The following is a 19,764-nucleotide window of genomic DNA, read 5'->3' on the forward strand; positions in this document are numbered from 1 at the left end:
ATCTAGAAGGGAGACAAGGTTGCTATCACGATTGGTTAGACAGCAGGACAGCAACCACAGACCACACAGTGTTACCACACCGTGTTCACCAGTGGGCAGGGAGCTGCTGACTTACGAGAAGCTGGACATGCATGTGTTTTCTCTCTTTTTAACATTCTCTAAGTGGCGAGGTAGGTAACGGACTCAGGGTGTAACTCCTTACAGCAGGCCTGGCCACCTCTCTCCATGCCCAGTCCTGCCACAGCATGCCAGTCACTGACTATAATTATTGTAGTATTTGGTACACCAGAAGACAGTACCATTCCAAGATTCAGATCTGGGCTCGGTGAAGGCTTTCTCTGGCCTTAAGCCTAAACCAGACACTACTGCTATTCTCCTATGTTGGGGAATTAGGCCCTACACCACATAATGATAAAGGGATGCCATGATTATTTCCCAATTGTTCCTTGGGAACACAAAAACCCTGTGAGGAAGAGAGGTGAGCAGCAGACATGATTTAGGTATTCCTGGGACCCTTTATGTTCCTCAGGGAAAAAGACCTCAAATTCTAAAGTGTATATAATCAGGAAAGTATATAACAGAGTACTGCTGACAAAACTGAATGAGAAACATATTATTACATTACCAAATGTTTCTAGAAAATTGATAGAAGAATCAACATGAAGGTTTTTGAGATACTGGTACATAACCTGGATGAAACCTGGGTTGGGGGTTCTTAATTTCTTTTTTTCCAACTAACATCCTACGTTGTTTCCCCTAACAGAAAAGATTATTCAAGAGACTCTAAGAAAGGGATACTTTCCGAGTAAGATGGAGACGTCTCGGTATTGCAGAGAAGGGTCCTGCTGCCTTCATCAACAAATGCCTAAAAGCTCAGCAATGAGTGGTATCAGCTAAACCAGTAACTGAAAATTCTGCAGTGTCAGGCCCTGCTCTGCATTTCTCATTTGTATCTCATCTTCCCATTAACCTGCTGAGGTCGTACCAGCACAAAGGCTACAGTACCGTCCACCAGCAGGTGGTCAACCAGGTCAGGCTTGAGGATGAACTGGTAGGGGACTCCAGATCTCAACTGCCTACGCTCGAGACTGAGGTATAGCTGACATAAGGAAGAGAACAAGAAACAACAACAGTGGCTATTTTACTGCACTCACTAGGCTCCTTATTTCCTAAAGACGCCCTTTCGCCTTCTAAGGTTAAGTCTTTTAGCTACTGCATTTTCTCATTGGTGGAAACGGGAGGGAAGAGACTAAATTTGGAACTACAGTGGAGTTTAGAGGAATTTTTTGTAGTATTTCTTTCCTATTCAGTTTCTACTAAACTTGGCAAAAACATCGCACACTTCCATCTACTACAAACTTGGCGATCCCCTAACGATTGGAGTGCATTTCAGGACTACAATAGCTTCAATGATAAGATAGGAGGGGCAGTCGACAGAAGACATAACAGAAACATAAAATTGGAAAAGTAGGTGGCATCACTTCATTTTCAATTACCTGCATCAATGTTTGGAAACAGAACTAGGGTCCGCTTGTTAAATGAGATAAGCGCATCCAATGTTAATTCAAACATTTTAATGGAATGCTTAATGTCAGTGGTCACGGGGTGCTGCAGCGCAACAATGTAATCTTTAGATTTTACATCATCACCTGTTTAAAGAAAATCAAACCACACTGCTTCATTAGTTAAGAATCTTAAAGAGGAAGAAGCAAATTCTAAAAAGCAAGACCCCAAAGTCTGTGCTTAGAAATTCTAAGGAAAAACAGTTTGCCACATTCCAGGCAGAGTACCTGAATACAGGCTCAAACGGTTAAGAACTCACAGGAAAAAGTCCAAGAATCTAGCAAAGTTAACTTTTACAAAGGCGCTTGCTACTACAAATACATAACTTTAAACAGCAGTCACTAGAATCTGTTGTTTAAAATTCAAAATACTCGGGGCGCCTGGGTGGCTCAGTCGTTAAGCGTCTGCCTTCGGCTCAGGGCGTGATCCTAGAGTTCTGGGATCGAGCCCCACATCAGGCTCTTCCGCTGGGAGCCTGCTTCTTCCTCTCCCACTCCCCCTGCTGTGTTCCCTCTCTCGCTGGCTGTCTCTATCTCTGTCAAATAAATAAATAAAATCTAAAAAAAAAAATTTTTTTTCAGAATACTTCAAAGCATTAGAAAAATGTAAATCTTCCTCATTTCTAACCAGTGTTTCTAATGAATTATCAGCAATATTAATGAATTGATGAAGCTCAGAGATTACTTTAATGCATAGTTAACATAAATAAAAGAACAAGAAATACCAGTAATGGCTATTTCCCTGCAGTGCACAGGATCATTACCTTCTCAGAGACACCCTTCCACCTTTTAAAGTTTATGTCTCTTGGCTACTGCATTTGCTCATCGGTGGGAACTGGAAGGAGGAGACTAAACAGGAAACCTCTTGCTCCTCGATGTGCAACTTCTGACACCACTCTGCTTTGCCTCACTCAGCCCTCTACACAACCCTGTCCGTTAAGGTATCATTGTTTTGTTTCACGTTGTACAGTTCTTGATTTACTGTGGTATTTCTTTCATTAATAGGAATGTAACAAGTCTTAACTTTTTTGGAGGGGGGAGGGATAGAGGGAGAGGGAGAGACTACCTTAAGCAGACTCCAGGCCCACCACAGAGCCAGATGCAGGGCCCGATCTCACGACCCTGAGATCATGACCAGAGCTGAAATCAAGAGTCAGACGCTTAACTAACGGGGCCACCCAGGCATCCCAAGTCTTTTTAACTTTGCTAATATTTTTACTAGGACTATTATTTATTCATGTTCTGATGACGAAGTTGCATGCTCTGAGTGGCCTACCCAACCCTAATTTTCCTATAAGCATAGCGATACCATCAGAAGTTGCAGGTGGAGAAGTGGTTACAGGTTTCGCACAAAACATACTGCCAGGGGTGGGTGGCTTAGACTCATTGTTTTTTCATTTCCACTGGCTTAAAAAAAAAAAAATCTAGTTTTTGCTATTTTGTCATCCTTCTTTTCATAAAGAAACTGCTGAAGTGGTTCCAAATAGAACCTTAAGCCCCACAAGTACAATCTTGCCACATTTTGGTTTATAATGGTGATTTTCTATTCATTACATTCAGAAATACAAAGTTCTTCAGAATCCATCTAGAGCAAACAGTATAACCAGAATGTCAGAGTGTTTACTCAGAGCATACAAAAAGGAGGGGCGCCCGGGGGCTCAGTCGGTTAAGCGTCTGCCCTCGGCTCAGGTCACGAGCTCGGGGTCTTCGGATCAAGCCCTGTGTCAGGCTCCCTGCTCAGCAGGGAATCTGCTTCTCCCTCTCCCTCTGAGCCTCCCCCCGCCCCCCGTGCTCATGTTCTCATTCTCTCTCAAATAAATAAAATCTTTAAAAAAAAAAAAAAAAGCACACAAAAAGGAGAGCCTAAAGAGACAGAATTTGTTCCATTAGCATTATGTAGACAGGCTCCTTGACAACTAATATCTGTCCAAGGGTAAGAAATACATAGAGTGGATTAACTCATTAGTAGGGAAGCCCTATTCCTTTCCTGTTCTAATGTGATCTAAATTAAAGATATACACAATCATAGGGCGCCTGAGTGGCTCAGTCGGTTGAGCTCTTGGTTTTGTCTCAAGGTCATGATCTTATGGGTTGTGGGATGAGCCCCATGGTGGGCTTCACACCCAGCAGGGAGTCCGCTTGAAGATTCTCTGCCCCTCCCCCTACTTGCTAAAAAACCCCATATATACGCAATCACTAAATCAATTTTTTTTTAAGCAGGCTCCACACCCAGTGTGGAGCTCAACACAGGGCTTCAACTCACAATCTTGAGATTAAGACCTGAGCTGAGATCAAGAGCCAGTAGCTTAACCAACTGAGCCACCCAGGTGCCCCACTATATCAATTTTCTATTCATTAATTTCATTATACTATAGATCCACCTCTTAAAAAAGGAGAGTCCCAAATGTCTAATATTGGTTTTGATTTGCCCTCTAGACAGTACTCTTGCTATAAATTAAGCAACTGACATTCTGTTTATAAAACTATTTTCTTTGCATCTTATTCAAAAAAGTTAATTTCCAGGAAGCTGAATCATTGATCAGTGAAGATTTCAGAATTCAAGGCTATTTACAGAGATAATACTAATGGTGCAACTATGACTTTTGCTTTAATTATAATCACCACAATCCCTTATATTAGTAAGTACTTATAGCTTACCGCTTTCAACATTATCTGAGTATTCCAACAACCTCATATGAAAGACATTAAAATTAAAAATAGTTTTTTCAAGGGAGCCTGGGTGGCACAGTCGGTTAAGCATCCAACTCTTGGTTTCGGCTCAGGTCGTGCTCTCAGGGTCGTGGGATCGAGCCCCAAGTCGGGCTCCTTCGGGCTCCATGCTCAGCATGGAGTCTGCTTGGGATTCTCTCTCCCTCTCCCTCTATCCTCTGCTCCTCCCCCCCCACACCCCGTCCTCTCTGTCAAATAAATCAATCTTTAAAAAGTTTTTTCATTCCCCAAAAAACAAAATACAGGAAAACAAAAACCAAAACACCCATAACAACTAACCAGAAGTAAACATTATAAATGATTGGTATACATACTTCCTAACCTTTCCATTATGTTATAGTTTTTATTAAAATGGCATATTACACATATAATTTTGTAGCTTGTTTTCCCCCCCTTGTTGTTATACCAGGATCTCTCCTTGTAACTAAATATTTACCCATAGCATATTTAATGGATCAAAAGCATTCCATTCTATAAATATTCTAACAGAATATTCTCCCACAATAGTTTCTAAAAAAACCTGAAACCTATAAATGGAGAAAAACCACCATTAGACGGAATAAAGTGTGATACATACCTAACCACATCCGAATGACGCTCATGTAGTCTTTGTTCTTGGCGGAGAGCAGCTTGTCATAGGAAGGGCAGCCCGCCAGAAGGATGCGGTCATGGTCCTCACACATGGATATCAGGTGTTGCTCTGCACTTCGGGTGCAGCATACGTGGTAATGCGCCAGTTTTGTTATGGCATGTCTGATGGAATCGTCGATGGTCCCACTGACTTCCCCACCTTCAATGTGAAGGATTCGGATATTCATCAAGGCGGCAGATGTCGCCAGAGCCAGGGCATCAAACCTGTCTCCATGAACTATCATGATATCAGGTTTCAAGCGATTAAGGACATCTGGTAGCTTCACTAGGGCCAAGCCTACTGATTCCACCATGGCTGCCTCGTCTTCCCCTCTAACGATCGTGTGTAGCCTCGTGTTAATGTCAAAGTCATCTTGTTCAATCATGCGGTACGTGTTCCTAAGGCAGAAGAGAAACAGATACAAGAGCGTGTTCTTCAACACAGGGCCATGAGAACATGTGGGAAAAGCAATCTAACATCAACCCTGCAGGGAGAAATATTTTATAAAATTTACTTATTAAAACAGACGAACTGAAGTGTAACTTACACACAAAAACTAAAAAGCACAAATCATAAATGTACAGATTGCTTGAGTATTTTACATGAATACCCCTGAGGCCACCACCCAGATCAAGATATACCACTTCGAGCACCTGCAAAGTCTCACCAGTGCCCTGGTCAATACCTGGATAAAGAAACACCTAAAGGAGAATTTTTTTTATGAAAACAGAGACCAGAGTTTTTGGTGGTTGACTTTTCTCTTTTTATACATTTTAAAAAAAGAAATATGCTACCTAATAAAAAAAAGTTACTTATAAAAACAAAGTGCTTTCTTTAAAAAAAAAAAAAAAAGGATATCAGGATACCTGTCACCATACTATAAATTTCTGAATGATGGAAATTATCTTCTGAATTTGTACTGTATCATTAATGCAGCATAATTCTAAATGGGGTGTAAATGTAGGTTTTACAGTATTAAATTGGCTACAAAGGGACCCTGGGTGGCTCAGTCGGTTAAGCAGCCAACTCCTGGTTTCAGCTCAGGTCAAGGTCTCCGAGTCCTGGGATCCAGCCCCAAGTCTGGCTCTGTGCTCAGCTGGGAGTCTGCTCCCTCACTCTCTGCCCCGCCTCCTGTAGTCTCTCTCAAATAAATTTTTTTTAATTAAAAAAATTTAAAAATTGGCTAAGGGGCGCCTGGGTGGCACAGCGGTTAAGCGTCTGCCTTCGGCTCAGGGCGTGATCCCCGCGTTCTGGGATCGAGCCCCACATCAGGCTCCTCCACTATGAGCCTGCTTCTTCCTCTCCCGCTCCCCCTGCTTGTGTTCCCTCTCTCGCTGGCTGTCTCTATCTCTGTCAAATAAATAAATAAAATCTTTAAAAAAATAAAATAAAATAAAAATTGGCTATGACACACAATATCAAGTCTGTCTCATGCTTCAATAAAGCAGCAATTCTCAATGCCTCAAGTTTCCTATTACGACTAGATTTTAAAAAGATAGTTTTTCTAAATATACATATTTAGAATATATATAACATAATTCTATATTTTTATAAATATATTTTTAATTGGAAAACATAGAAAATTATTATCCATAAACCTAACACTCAGCAATATCAGTGTAAATCACTTTGACTTTTTTCCTAGCCACTTTATGTATATTTCAACATGGTTGAGAACAAAATTTTATAATCTATTTAATGCATTTCATATAATTTCCCAGATCATGAAAGATTCTTTACATACATCATTTCACATCATACGGATGTTCTAGTAGTCACTTTATAGATTCCCTGGAATTTTCCTACAAAACTATCATGTTGTCTCTAAACAAAGACAATTTTTGTCTTTTGGTCTATTTCTCACTCTGTTGCACTGGCTGTTATGTCTCGCAAAGTTGAAGAGAAATGGTGAAAGCAAAAATCCTTACCTTGTTCTCTACCTCAGGGGAAAGCTTACTTTTACGTTAGCTATAGGTTTTCCCGCCACTGGCCTTTACTAGACTGGAATTTCCCTTCTATTCAAAGTCTGCTAAGAGTTTTATCATAACTGATTTAATTTTGTCAAATGGTTTTTTGACATCCATTGAGATGACCATATATGCTTCCCGTTTATTCTGTTAATATGTAACACTGATTTTCAAATGTTTTATCAATCTTGATTTCCTGAAATCAACCCACTTGGTCATGATGTATTATCTGTTTTTTATATTGCTGGATATGATTTAATATTTCTTTTCTTTTTAAGATTTTATTTATTTATTTGACAGAGATAGAGACAGCCGGCGAGAGAGGGAACACAAGCAGGGGGAGTGGGAGAGGAAGAAGCAGGCTCATAGCGGAGGAGCCTGATGTGGGGCTCGATCCCATAACGCCGGGATCACGCCCTGAGCCGAAGGCAGATGCTTAACGACTGAGTCACCCGGGCGCCCCTAATATTTCTTTTTAAATTTTATGTCTATGTTCATAAGAGATGCTAGTCTGAATTTTTCTTACAATGTCTTTGTCAGGTTTTACTATTAAGATTATGCTGACTTTTTAAAGATTTTATTTATTTGAGAGCGAGAGTGAGCACAAGTGGGGGGAGGGGTAGAGGGAGAAGCAGACTCCCTGCTGAACAGGGAGCCCAATGTGGGGCTTGAGCTTAGGACCTTGGGACCATGACCTGAACCAAAGGCAGACACTTAACCAACTGAGCCACCCAGGCGCCCCAAGACTATGCTGACTTTATAAAACAACCTGGGAAAATTCCCTGCCCTCTATTTTCTAAGAGTTTATGTAAGATTGGTGTTATTTCCAAAGGGGAAAAAAAGAGACAAATCAAGAAGCAGACTTTTTTTTTTTAAGATTTATTTATTTGAGAGAGAGAGAAGAGAGAACGGGGGGGGGGGGGGTAGCAGAAGAGGGAGAGAGAAACTCAAGCATACTTCACACTGACAGCGGAGTCCGACATGGGACTCGATTTCATGACCCTGAGATCACAACCTGAGCCAAAACCAAGACTGAGAAGCTTAACCAACTGTGCCACCCAGGCGCCCTAAGAAGCAGACTCTTAACTGTAGAGAACTGATGGTTACCAGAGGGGAGGTGGAGTGGGGGGTGAAATAGGTCCTGGGGATCAGAGAGTACACTTATCATAACAAGCACTGAGTAAAGAATTGTTGAATCACCATATTATACACCTGAAACTAATACAACACTATATGTTAACTGTACAAGAATTAAAATTAAAAACTTAAAAAAGATTGATGTTATTTCTTGCTTAAATGTTTGATAGAATTCATAAGTGACATCTTTTTTATAGGAAATTTTTTATAGGAAGTGTTTGATATAGATATTTTCTATTTCTTCTGTGTTGGTTTGATAAGCAGTGTTTTTTCAAGGACTTTGTCCAAGTTATATAAATTGATTGCCAACTTTACTGGCCTAATATTCTTTTATTCTTCTAATGGCTATCAGATCAGTAGTGACATCTTCTTTGTCATCTTATATTGGTAATCTGTGTTCTCCTTTTCTCAGGCTGTTAGGAATTTGTCAACTTAATATTTTTAAACATAATTCTCTATTGCTTAATCTACTTTTATGTTTCATTGATTTCCACTCTTCGTTTCCCCCCTTCTACTTACTTAGGGGTTTTCTCATCCTGTTCTTGTTTAATAAAGTGAAAAGAGACCACTAACTCTAAACTTAAGATTTTATTAGAGAGAGAGAGAGAAAAAGAGAGAGGGGGAATATGCACTGAAGCAGTAGGAGCGGCAGGCAGAGGGAGAGGGAAAAGCAGGCTCCACTAAGCAGAGAGCCCGACGTGGGGATTGATCTCAGGACCCTGGGATCATGACCTGAACCGAAGATAGATGCTTAACCAACTGAGCCACCCAGGTGCCCCTCTAAACTTTTTAACCAAAGTATCTAAAGGTAAAAATTTCTTCAAATTATTCCTTCATCTATACCTACAAATTTTGATATGTTGTAATATTTATTATTCAGTTCAAAAGATTTTTCTAATTTCCCTTAGAATTTGTTTGGTCCATGGGCTTAGAACTCAACAGTAAAACAACTTAAGAGAGTGAGTGCACATGTGCATGCGGGGGGAGGGGGCAGCAGGGTGCAGAGGGAGAGGGAGAATCTCAAGCAGACTCCACACCCAGCACAGAGCCTGACATGGGGCTTGATCTCACGACCCTGAGATCATGACCGGAGCCAAAATTAAGAGTCAGACGCTTAACTGAGCCACCCAGGCGCCCCTTTTCATATATATATATATATATATATTTATATATATATATATATATATATATATATATATATATATATATATATTTATATATTTATATTTATAAAAAAAAATTTTTAAACCATCTGACTTAAAATTAACTAAAGACTTTAACAGATACCTCACCAAAGATCACGTAAAATTGGCAGATAAGCATATGACAAGATGCTCCACATCATATGTCGTCACGGAAATGCAAATTAAAACAGATACTGCTACACACCTATCAGAATGGCCAAAATCAGAATGTTGATATCACCAAAAGCTAACAAGGACAGTGGAGCAACAGGTACACTCACTCATTGATGGTTCAAATACAAAATGATACAGCCACTTTGGAAGACAGCTCAGTGGTTTTGTTTGGTTTATTTATTTATTTTAAAGATTTTATTTATTCGACAGAGATAGAGACAGCCAGCGAGAGAGGGAACACAAGCAGGGGCAGTGGGAGAGGAAGAAGCAGGCTCCTAGCAGAGGAGCCTGATGTGGGGCTTGATCCCATAACGCCGGGATCACGCCCTGAGCCGAAGGCAGATGCTTAACCGCTGTGCCACCCAGGCGCCCCCTCTCAGTGGTTTCTTATAAAACTAAACATATTCTTACCATACGAGACAGCAATCAGACTCCTTGATATATCCCAAAGGAGCTAAAAAAATTATGCCCACACAAAGCTCTGAAAAATGGGTATCTGCAGCAGCTTTATTCATAAATGCCCAAACTTGGAAGTAACTAGTATGCCCCTAAGTAGATGAATGAATAAATAAACTATGGTACATCCAGAAAATGGAATATTATTCAGTGCTAAAAAGAAAGGACTATCAAGCCATGGAAACACATGGAGACATGGAGACTTAAATGCATATTACTAAGTGAAAGAAACCAATCTGAACTGGCTACATACTATATGATTCCAACTACACGACATTCTGGAAAACGCAAATCTGTGGAGATGGTAAAAATCTACGGAGATGGTCATAGAACATATTTTTAGGGCGGTGAAACAATTCTGATACTATAATGGTAGATACAATTCATTATACATTTGTCCAAACATACAGAATTTACATCACCAAGGGGTGCCTGGGGGCTCAGTCGGTCAAGCACCCGACTTGATTTCAGCTCAGGTCGTGATCTCGGGGTCGTGCAATCAAGCCCTGCACTGGGCTCCACGCTGCGGGTGGAGCCTGCTGAGGATTCTCTCCCCCTCTCCCTCTGCCCCTCCCCATGCTTGCATGCACGCACATGCACGCACGCGCTCCACTCTCTCTCTCAAAATGTAATGTAAACAAATGTACCCCTGGAGATGGAGGGCTGACAATGATAATGGTGGACACTAGGCATATGTGGAGGCAGAGATGTATATGGGGTAACCCTGGTACCTTCTGCTTAATTTTGCTGCAGACCTAAACTGCTCTAAAATGTTTTAATATTTTGTATCACCGACTCATATGAAATAAATGAACAAATGAATTTCTAACTAGTCTGTTGTTACTTATTTCCTTTTTCACCCAGTTCTTAAAAGAGTATAAAAATGCTGTCTTTTAAAAAAAGGATCCAAGTAGTTGAAATAGAGGGTAGCTTATTTTTTTGTTTTAATGTCTTTGAAATATAGATAATACATTCACATGGTTTAAAATTTAAAATACAAAAGGTTCTCCAGTGAAAAGGCCACCTTCTCACTTCTGTTTCCCAGTCATGCAGTTCCTCTCCCAGAAGCAACCAACTTATGTCAGGATGTACTTTACGTGACTTTTCCATAAAGTACCAGTCAAGTGGCCTATTTAACAGTCTCACGAGACAAATACTGCCCTCCCACCCTTACTTACTGTGGCAGACAGGGAAATGTAACACAATTTCCTCGAAAGCCTCTGTCCCACTAATCTTCCCGTTGAACTTCTCTCAAAGAAGTAAATGAGCCAACTTAGACTTCAGTTCAGGCCCTGGTTAAAATTTCTCTTCTACTTTGTCCTATGTAAGGAACCCAGTGGCTTTTCTTAGATAGCAAGGGTTCATTGCACATTTTTAAAACCTATGAATTTTTGAGCTATGCATCAGTTTCTTCTCTACTAAGTATTTTCTTAGAGAAAATTGGTTTTTAGAGGCAGGTTTTTGTTTGCTTTTGTTGTTGCTGTTGCCTTGCTTTTAAAGAATAGTCTGAAAAGGCAATTTTACTTCAATACAAGCTTCTTTCATATATAATACGGTATTTGGAAGCTGCATTAATGTTTTTATGCCACAAGAGTGCACTAAATGCCATTTTATTACCCAGAACAAAATGAATGTTCATCTTTGGTTTAGACATTCTGTTCTAAGATTTCCCAACTTTCATTTTTCAGATTGAGACTGTGATCAATAACAAACCTAATGATAAACACCAAATAAATAGCAATGGCAATATAACATTCTAATTTATCTTGTAAATTACATTTTAAAAATCTTGTTTCATATCTACTACTTTATATGCTGTCAGTAAATACATGAGTTTTAAGAAAGTAGTACCATTAGAACTCACAAACATATTACAGGAGGTTACATTATTAGAGTCACACAACATATATTTATAAGTGGCATTTCTCCTGAATGTAACAATAACAAAAATATTTATGGCTATCATTTATCAAGCACCTATTAAGCAGCTACACTGTGACGGACACTTTATATCCCCATCTCCACACATTACAGTAACCAGTAACCTACAACACAGGTTTTCACTCCGTTTTGTAACTGAGGAAACTGAAGATGCAACTTCTCCAAGAACACATAAAAACTAAGAGGGAGAACTGGGATTTGAAGATACGTCCACATGGCTGTAAGATCCAAGCTCTCTCTAGTACACCATGTTGCAATGAAGCATATCGTAAGAAAATGCTTTCCTCTTACCCGTAGTCATCTATCAGGTGAGAGCCAAGTACCACCACATCAAGTTCAAAGAACTCAGGTTCCATTTTAATGCCAAACATGATCGGGGCAAGTTTAGAATAATCAGCACGGTTGCAAGTAGCAACACAAACCCGAAGCTTTCGATTATTCCCATTCTTCTCCATGACTTGTTTCTTTTGTTTTGAGAGGTTCTCAAAATAGAGTTCCTAAAATTGCAAAAATAAAAATTATTTATCATCAGAATGATAGGTCCTAGATATAAACACAGAATTTTCTAGTTCTAAGCCTTTTAACCACCATTTAATACAGTGCTTTTTAACCTTTTTTCCACCCCTGCTCCTATGTGACACACCCGCTGGGATATTTAGAGCTAGGAAATTCCTTCGGACTAATTCCACCCCTTTCTCTCACACTTACGAAAACACACTGGAATGCAATTAAGAAACAGTGACAAAAATCAGCTCCCATTTAAAAGGCAAGCACACATCAGCTCTTTATTAGTTAGAAATTACTTAACATACCTCACAACGGATCCCAACATACCAGACTACTGAGAACTGATCTAGTTCAACTCCCTCTCTTACAGAAAGGGAAACACACGTCTTGAGAGAGGAAATTACTTCCCCAAGATTCGAGATAACATCTTCTAAGGGATAAGATCTGTTCACCCTCACACTAAACACCCACTATATACAAAGCACTGTGATTAACATTAAGGAAGAGAAAGGTAAAATAAAAAACCCTACCTTCAAGGCCTCATTAGCCCCTATAGCCAGTGCCCACAAACTTCTGACAATTCCAAATGCCCACCAGGTATCTCCAGATTTGTACACACCATGAAGTCAGTGGCCCAAACCGAACTCATTTTCTTTTTCTTCATTTCTGTTCCTCCTTCCTCGTTCTTTCAGTTATGACTTCCATTCATCCAAATGCCTTGACCCTTGACATCCTTGTCTTCTCTGTCCCTTACTCTGTACCTCCTAAAGCCCTGTCAGTTCCACCTCCTGAATATCTTTCTTTTTTTAAAGTAGGCTCCATGCTGGGAGCCCCAGTGCAGGGCTTGAACTCACAACCCTGAGATCAAGACCAGAGTTGAGATCGAGTCAGATGCTTAACCAACTGAGCCATCCAGGCGGCCCTCCACCTCCTAAACATCTTTCAGATCTAGTTCCTTCTCTTCATCCCCACCAGGACAGCTCCCAGTCCAACCTCTCATTTTAGGTCTGAACCCTTGTTAACAGCTGCCAAAGTAATTTGCCTGTCTCTACTCTTGCCCCGCCTCCCACAGTCTTTCAGAGTGATCTTTCCAAAGTTCAAAATTTCATTATCATGCTCAACAGAATACACAACCTATGAATAAAGTCCAAATTACTGACCTGGACCTACCCCATCTTTCCAACCACTTTTCCTTGACCTACAATTACCCTTACTCTGTGCCAAAGCCATACAAAAGCACCTGCAGTTCAACCAGTGAGTCTCCAAATCTCTGTGCCTTTCTAGATATAAGTACCTCTAGGTAAAACTTCCTTTCCCTCTGGCCTGGGCTCCTCGTCACTTCGAAACTCAGTCTAAGCTTGGCCTCTTCTAGAAAACCTTTACACAAACTTCAGTTCCTCTTCACCTCACCCCTTTTAGCTGCTGCCTTCCTCTGGGCACTATGGCCCTACCAAACACATGTAGACTTTTGCTCAACTCCTCTGCCCACGCCCTCCCTCCCCCCATCTATACCCTCCATTCAAAGTAAAAATCAGGGGCAAGGGATAAGAGCTGTTTTATGGAGCATTTTAAACTTCTCTATATCAGTGTAAATTGATTCAATGTTTTTGCTCATGGATTCAATGCTTTTGCTTCAGGAAGTGTGTCATAAGAGTCTGTGATCAGGAATACAGAGAAGCTTGAGTAAGGATGCCAGAAGGGGAGCTGCCCTTTAGATCAGGGAAAACTCTCAAACCCACTGGAAATCTTATCAGCTGCCATCTCATCTCTGTAAGGCTCGAACTTCTGTGAGCACACAAACTGCCCCATCATTAGGCCCATTCCGAACTCACCGATCTCCAGTAAAAGCTAATTCCACCCAACAGAAAACACTTAGGATATAAGGAAAGAAGCATTCTGTCCAGAGAGTTGTATTCATAAAATCTAAGCATTACCTATTCATTAAAGACAAAATTACTTTTCCAAAAATGGTTGTCTTAAATGGTCTTGTACATAACCCTTCCTTCACTGATCATTAAATTTGAGCTGAACAAACTGGTGGTGATATTCAACTTGCTGGGCGAGGCAAAGCAAATTTTTCATGGTTGGTCAATTTGTTTTTATTTCAAAAGAATGTAAACTCCACCTCACAATACTAAAATGCTTAGTATTTACCAAGTAACTCAAAGGTTATTCTACCAAAACTCAGAGTAAGCTGGCCAAATAAACAAACTATAAAAAAAGGCAAAAATGTTACTAAGGTCAAAACTTTTTTGAGGAAAGAAGTTAAATCTTTAAGATACAGTAAAATGCCTTTTTAAGGGGAGAACTTTGGGTTTTTTAAAAATAATTTTAACTAACTTATTTTTTTCTTAGATAGTACATTCGCATGGTTTAAAACTGAGAAATCACAAGAGGCTATATATAGCAAAGTCTTCTCATCTGTGCTCCCCAGCTACGTAGTTGTTCTCCCTAGAAGCTATGAGTTACTAGGTTCTTATCTATACTTTTATAGGTAAACCATGCATATATTAATAGATATATTTGCTTATGAATACATACAGCATATATTATACAACTGATAATATTCTACAAATTGATGTTGCACACCTTGCTTTTACAAATGCTTTTAATTATGTTTCTGAATTGAATGGTAAAATGGGAAAGTTTAAAAGCACTGCAAATATCCAAAGTGCAAAGTTTTGAAAATTGCTGGCCATCATCTCTTTAAATATATGAAGGGTTATGACAGACCCAATAGTAAAAATAATCAATGTCACATTTAGTATCTATTCTGTGTGGAGCACTATAAAGAAAGCTGAGAGACACACAGAACTGAGAAAGATCCTGTCTCTGATCTTTAGAAACTTTAAATCTAGTACGGACACCAGGCCACATAATGGATCTTAACTAGCTTACTTTTCCAAAAAGAAGCCCCGGAAACAAAATTAGTAATTATTTTCCTCATCCCAGGATACATTATTATTTGCTCTGGATAAGAGGTCATACCCAAAGATACATTTTCAACTGAGAACTGTGACCAGAGTCCCTGTGACTAGTAGAGAATGAATAAATGGCAAAATAATGAATGAGTGGCAAAATGGACTTAAACTGTAATAGGACAATTTAAGTTGCATGAAGTACAATGTAAGGCAAACAATATAAAACTCAATTCTTTACAAGGTGGAATACCAGACAGCAATTAAAATAAATGGACTATGTCCATATTTGTCTATATTAATAAATCTCAGAAACAGAACATTAGAGGAAAACAGCAAATTCTAAAAAGTTAGATACAACAGGGTACCATTTTTTGTAAGTTTTTCAAAATGTATAAAACATCACACTATGTTGTTTATTGATCTACAGTAAAGTTCCACACCAGCTCAGGAAAGTAGTTACCTTTGGAGAGGGAGGGAAGGGAAAGCAAAATGGGGCTTTTCAGGCTTTATCTAACATTTATTTTTTTAAAAATCATACCATAAGCAGAGATGTGAAACAAACATGATAACATTAATATGTGTTAAATCTTGGTGACTGGTAGAAGGTGTCATACCGTCTTCTGTCCTTTTAAGCACATGTGAAATTTTCATTCCTAAAAACAAGAACTCTTTTAAAAAGATACTGTGACATAAGTATGTTGTCCATAGTCCCCTAGAGCCTAAAGCTCAGAAAGTCAGGAGGAATTGGATATTTGCCCCCATTTCACCTATCAATTCCAAAATTGTAACTAAAATACAGATAAATGCCAAAGAAGTATTCTTTCATCTTGAATTCACTGGCAACCTCTGAGAAACACAATTCTCAAAGGCCACACTTCCTGCATTCTTTCAAGACTGACCATTTTAAATACTGACAAAAGGTGATCAACACTTTCCAGAATAATATTCCACTCAACTGTGGAAAAAGACTCACAAACATTTGGCTCAGTCACTGAGCAGAGGAAACAGTAACAATAAACATCTGAGAAGTACTTCGGAGGTGCTAAGCACTGTGTTAAGAGCTTTATAAGCATTAACCATTTCACCCTGACAGCCCCCTCACTAGCCCCATTTTACAGAAGGGGACACTGAGGTACAGCCAAAATAATTTACTTGCCCCAAATCACAGTTAATAATTGCCAGAACCAAAACTCAAACCCAGCACGCAGGATGCTGCCACATCTAGTGTTTGCCTAGTATCTGATCATTAACATCCATGGACCTTCTTTGGGCCAGGTCCAGCCAGGCCCCATGGCAATGAGAAGAACATGATATATCACTCTTCCCTCGGTGCAGCGGGGATGAGACTCGGGATTAAGGAGGAAGGGCTAATAAAAGCGGCCTGAAATTCAGAAACCTATTCCTGAGCTGTAGTCTGCTTTGGCTTCTTCCAGAGCCTCTACGGCTGGGTTAAACAGTTATCTAGACTGCTAAACGGCACCCCTCCTCTCTTTCAGAAAAGCCAATACTTTATCGTGCTCTAACAATTATACGCGTGTGCTCAGATTTGGGCGAAAAAATAAACGCCTATCAAACTAGTAAGGAAGCCCAGACTCAGGACGCCGTCGGGGTTGGACGCAGACCTTCAATATCATCTTTTAGTTCAACCCTTTACACCCCAGGGCAACTTGTCTGTCAAGGAGCTCTCCGCCCTCTCTTGCATACCTCCGTAACAGAAGCCTCACTATCTCCCAGGGCAGCCCGCTTCCTTACTGGACAGCACTGCCCGTGGGCTGGAGTCATTCCGGGCCGCCAGCTACTCGCCCGGGGCCCGCAATGAACCTGTCTGCTCCGCGGGCCACAAGACGGAGCCCGTGACGGGAATACAGAGGGGCCCTGGCACGCAGGCCCGCGGAAGACAGGGCGAGGCCTGGGTCTCGTGCGGGCCTGGGGACGCGGGGAGGTCCGAGGCCGCCGCCGGACTGGGGAGGCCACGAGGCAGGGGCCGGAGAAGGAGGCCGTGGGGGCCTGGAGGATGCTCTCCCCGGCCCGTCCCCGGGGTCCAGGCCGACGCGGGGTTCTCACCAGACGCTGGCGCGCAGCTCCCTCCCACGCCGCCGCCGCCGCTGCCGCCGCCGCGCCTCCCGGGCGAGAACCCAACTGAGCACCAGAAGGCTGGCCCTGCTTCCGCCAGTCGTCGGCCACGCGCGCAAAGGGCTCTCGTCTCGACCCCAGCCCCGCACGCCCCTGCACGCCCACCCCCAGCACCGAATCGGCGAACGCGCCCTTACGTAACCTGAGAGCGGCCCTGTGATTGGCTGCGCCCGCCCAAGCCCCACCCATACCGAACGGTTTTTGGAAGGGGCCGGGTGAGGGGGGTGGAGTGTGTTCCGTTGTCGTGGCGGACCGCGCCAGCCTGTGTTCCCGCCCCGACGCGTTCTCCTCCGCCGCCACAGGCACCCTGGGGAGCTCGCGTCCTCTCACGTGGTAGTTGTTTTGGCCTTGCACCCAAGGGAGAATTACGCCTTCTCTTCCCTGAGGCATTTCATAGACCCTGACCAAAACAATACTGTCGTGCAGCCGGTCCTTCCCAGAGCCATCTCTTGAGATAAAGCCTCGCCACTCCAGGACCACGTCTGCTAGAAGACTGACGGGACTGTTGATAATGATCCAAACAAGGCAGATACCGGCTGATCATCAAGCGCTCCGCCTACGCCTCCCCGTTAGGGAACCTCCCATCGGTCCGCGCCCCAGGACGTCCAGAAGGGAACTTGGCGGCCACAGAAAAGGTGGCGGAATAGGACTCCCACGGCGTCTGAGAAAGACTTTTTAATGATCTTTCAAATTACCGAGTCACCAATGACAAGCTTCGAATGAGCTGGTGTTACAAAACATTAAGACATTTTTTACAACCATTAAGTAATTTACCACAGGTGAAACTATTTAACAACTCATCTAGAGTTCTTGCTATAAAGCGAATTTCAAATCCAATCAAACTTTCGCATTTCATGTATTTCAATTAATGATGAAGCTGTAATTTGCAGAGTACTTATGAACTAGCAGTTTCCCTGCAACTAGCTTGGACCTACTAAAAGGTCCTGTCAGCCACAAAAGGACAGACTTTAAGGGGATTTGTGTAAGGAAGTGCCAACAGATTTTTTAAAATATCAGTTTGGCTAGTATGTGGAGAATGGAGTGGCACTGAAAGAATGGTGGCAGTGAAAAAAAATAGTCTGGAAGGTACATAAAAAACTGGTCCCACTGATAGCGCTGGAAGATGGATTTTTGCACCAAATACCTATTTATAATATCTTTTGTATTTTGTAGTATATGCACATATTCCTTATTAAAGAGAATAAAATGAATTGTAAATAAATGGTGGCAGTGAAACTCAGATGGATAATATGAGTTTGGAAGCAGAATTGAAAATTATGCATTAGGTATGAGGGAATGCCAGAAAAGGAAGAAAACAAGGACAGCATTAGTAATTCGGTAATTGGTGCCATTTACCAAGATGAGAGAAAAGCTGAGGGAGTGACCAGGTTTGGGGAGTTAAAAGTAAAGTTTTAGTTTGGGATATGTTCCAGATGCCTATGAAGTAGCTATATAAAGCTATTAAGTGAACAAGATACATGAGTCTGGACACAGATTCACCAGAGAGCGTACTGGTTTTCTATTGCTGCTATATAACAAATTACCTCAAACCTAGTGGCTAAAAACAAATGTATTATCTTACAGTTCTGGAGGTCAGGAGTCTGAAATGGGTGTCACCCAGCTAAAGTCAAAGTAGCAATGTAGGTATCATCATAGGAAAAGAAAATTGTAACCGTGTGGTGATGGATGTTAGCTAAACATAATGGTGATCGCTTCACAATATATACATACATATATCAAATCATTACGTTGTACACTTGAAACTAATATATAATGTTATGCCAAATATATGTCAGATTTTTTTTTAAAGGTATCAGTGGGTCTGCCTTCCCTAGGGGGCAATGGACCATCTATTTCCTTGCCTTTCCTTGGCTACAGGCTGCCGTCATTCCTTGGTTTGTGGCCCCTGACCTCTGCTTTCCTTGTCACATCTCCTGTGACTCTCCTCCTCTTTCACTTAAAAAGACCCTTGTGATTACACTGGGTCCACTTAGTCCAGGATAATCTTCCTATCGCAAAATCCTTAACTTAATCACATCTACAAAGTCTCTTTTGCTATATAAGGAAATATTCACAAGTTCTAGGGATTAAGACATGGCTGTCTTTGAGGAGCTATTATTTTGCCTACCACAAATGGTATCGAAACTTCCAGGAAATGTTCAAGATGGGCTTATTGCTTTTAAAGTTACATGCCAGCAGCACCTGGCTCGCTCAGTCGATGGAGCTTGTGACTCTCGATCTTGAGGTTGTGAGTTGGAGCCCCACATGGGTGTAGAGGTTACTTAACTTAAAAATAAAATCTTTATGGGGCGCCTGGGTGGCTTAGTTGTTAAGCGTCTGCTTTCGGCTCAGGGCGTGATCCCCGTGTTCTGGGATCGAGCCCCACATCAGGCTCCTCTGCTGGGAGCCTGCCTCTTCCTC

At 41.3% G+C, this 19,764-nt stretch overlaps 1 protein-coding gene across 10 annotated transcripts in view; it reads right to left on the minus strand.

The window, feature by feature from the left end:
• GNE (glucosamine (UDP-N-acetyl)-2-epimerase/N-acetylmannosamine kinase) overlaps positions 1–19,764 on the minus strand; it is a 45,270-nt gene that overhangs the window by 15,888 nt on the left and 9,618 nt on the right. Inside the window, exons 1-4 of one of the 10 annotated variants that reach the window (XM_057313591.1) lie at positions 17,535–17,646; positions 12,074–12,279; positions 4,870–5,321; positions 1,497–1,649 (exon numbers count right to left, since the gene is read on the minus strand). In XM_057313591.1, coding sequence (XP_057169574.1) covers positions 1,497–1,649; positions 4,870–5,321; positions 12,074–12,237 — 769 coding nt within the window. In that variant the 5' untranslated portion in view covers positions 12,238–12,279; positions 17,535–17,646. The other 9 variants (XM_026506235.4, XM_048223316.2, XM_044386812.3 and 6 more) reach the window with 9 other exon arrangements.

The sequence above is a fragment of the Ursus arctos genome, unplaced genomic scaffold (assembly GCF_023065955.2).
Source record: "Ursus arctos isolate Adak ecotype North America unplaced genomic scaffold, UrsArc2.0 scaffold_18, whole genome shotgun sequence".
In the NCBI taxonomy this organism is placed as follows: domain Eukaryota; kingdom Metazoa; phylum Chordata; class Mammalia; order Carnivora; family Ursidae; genus Ursus; species Ursus arctos.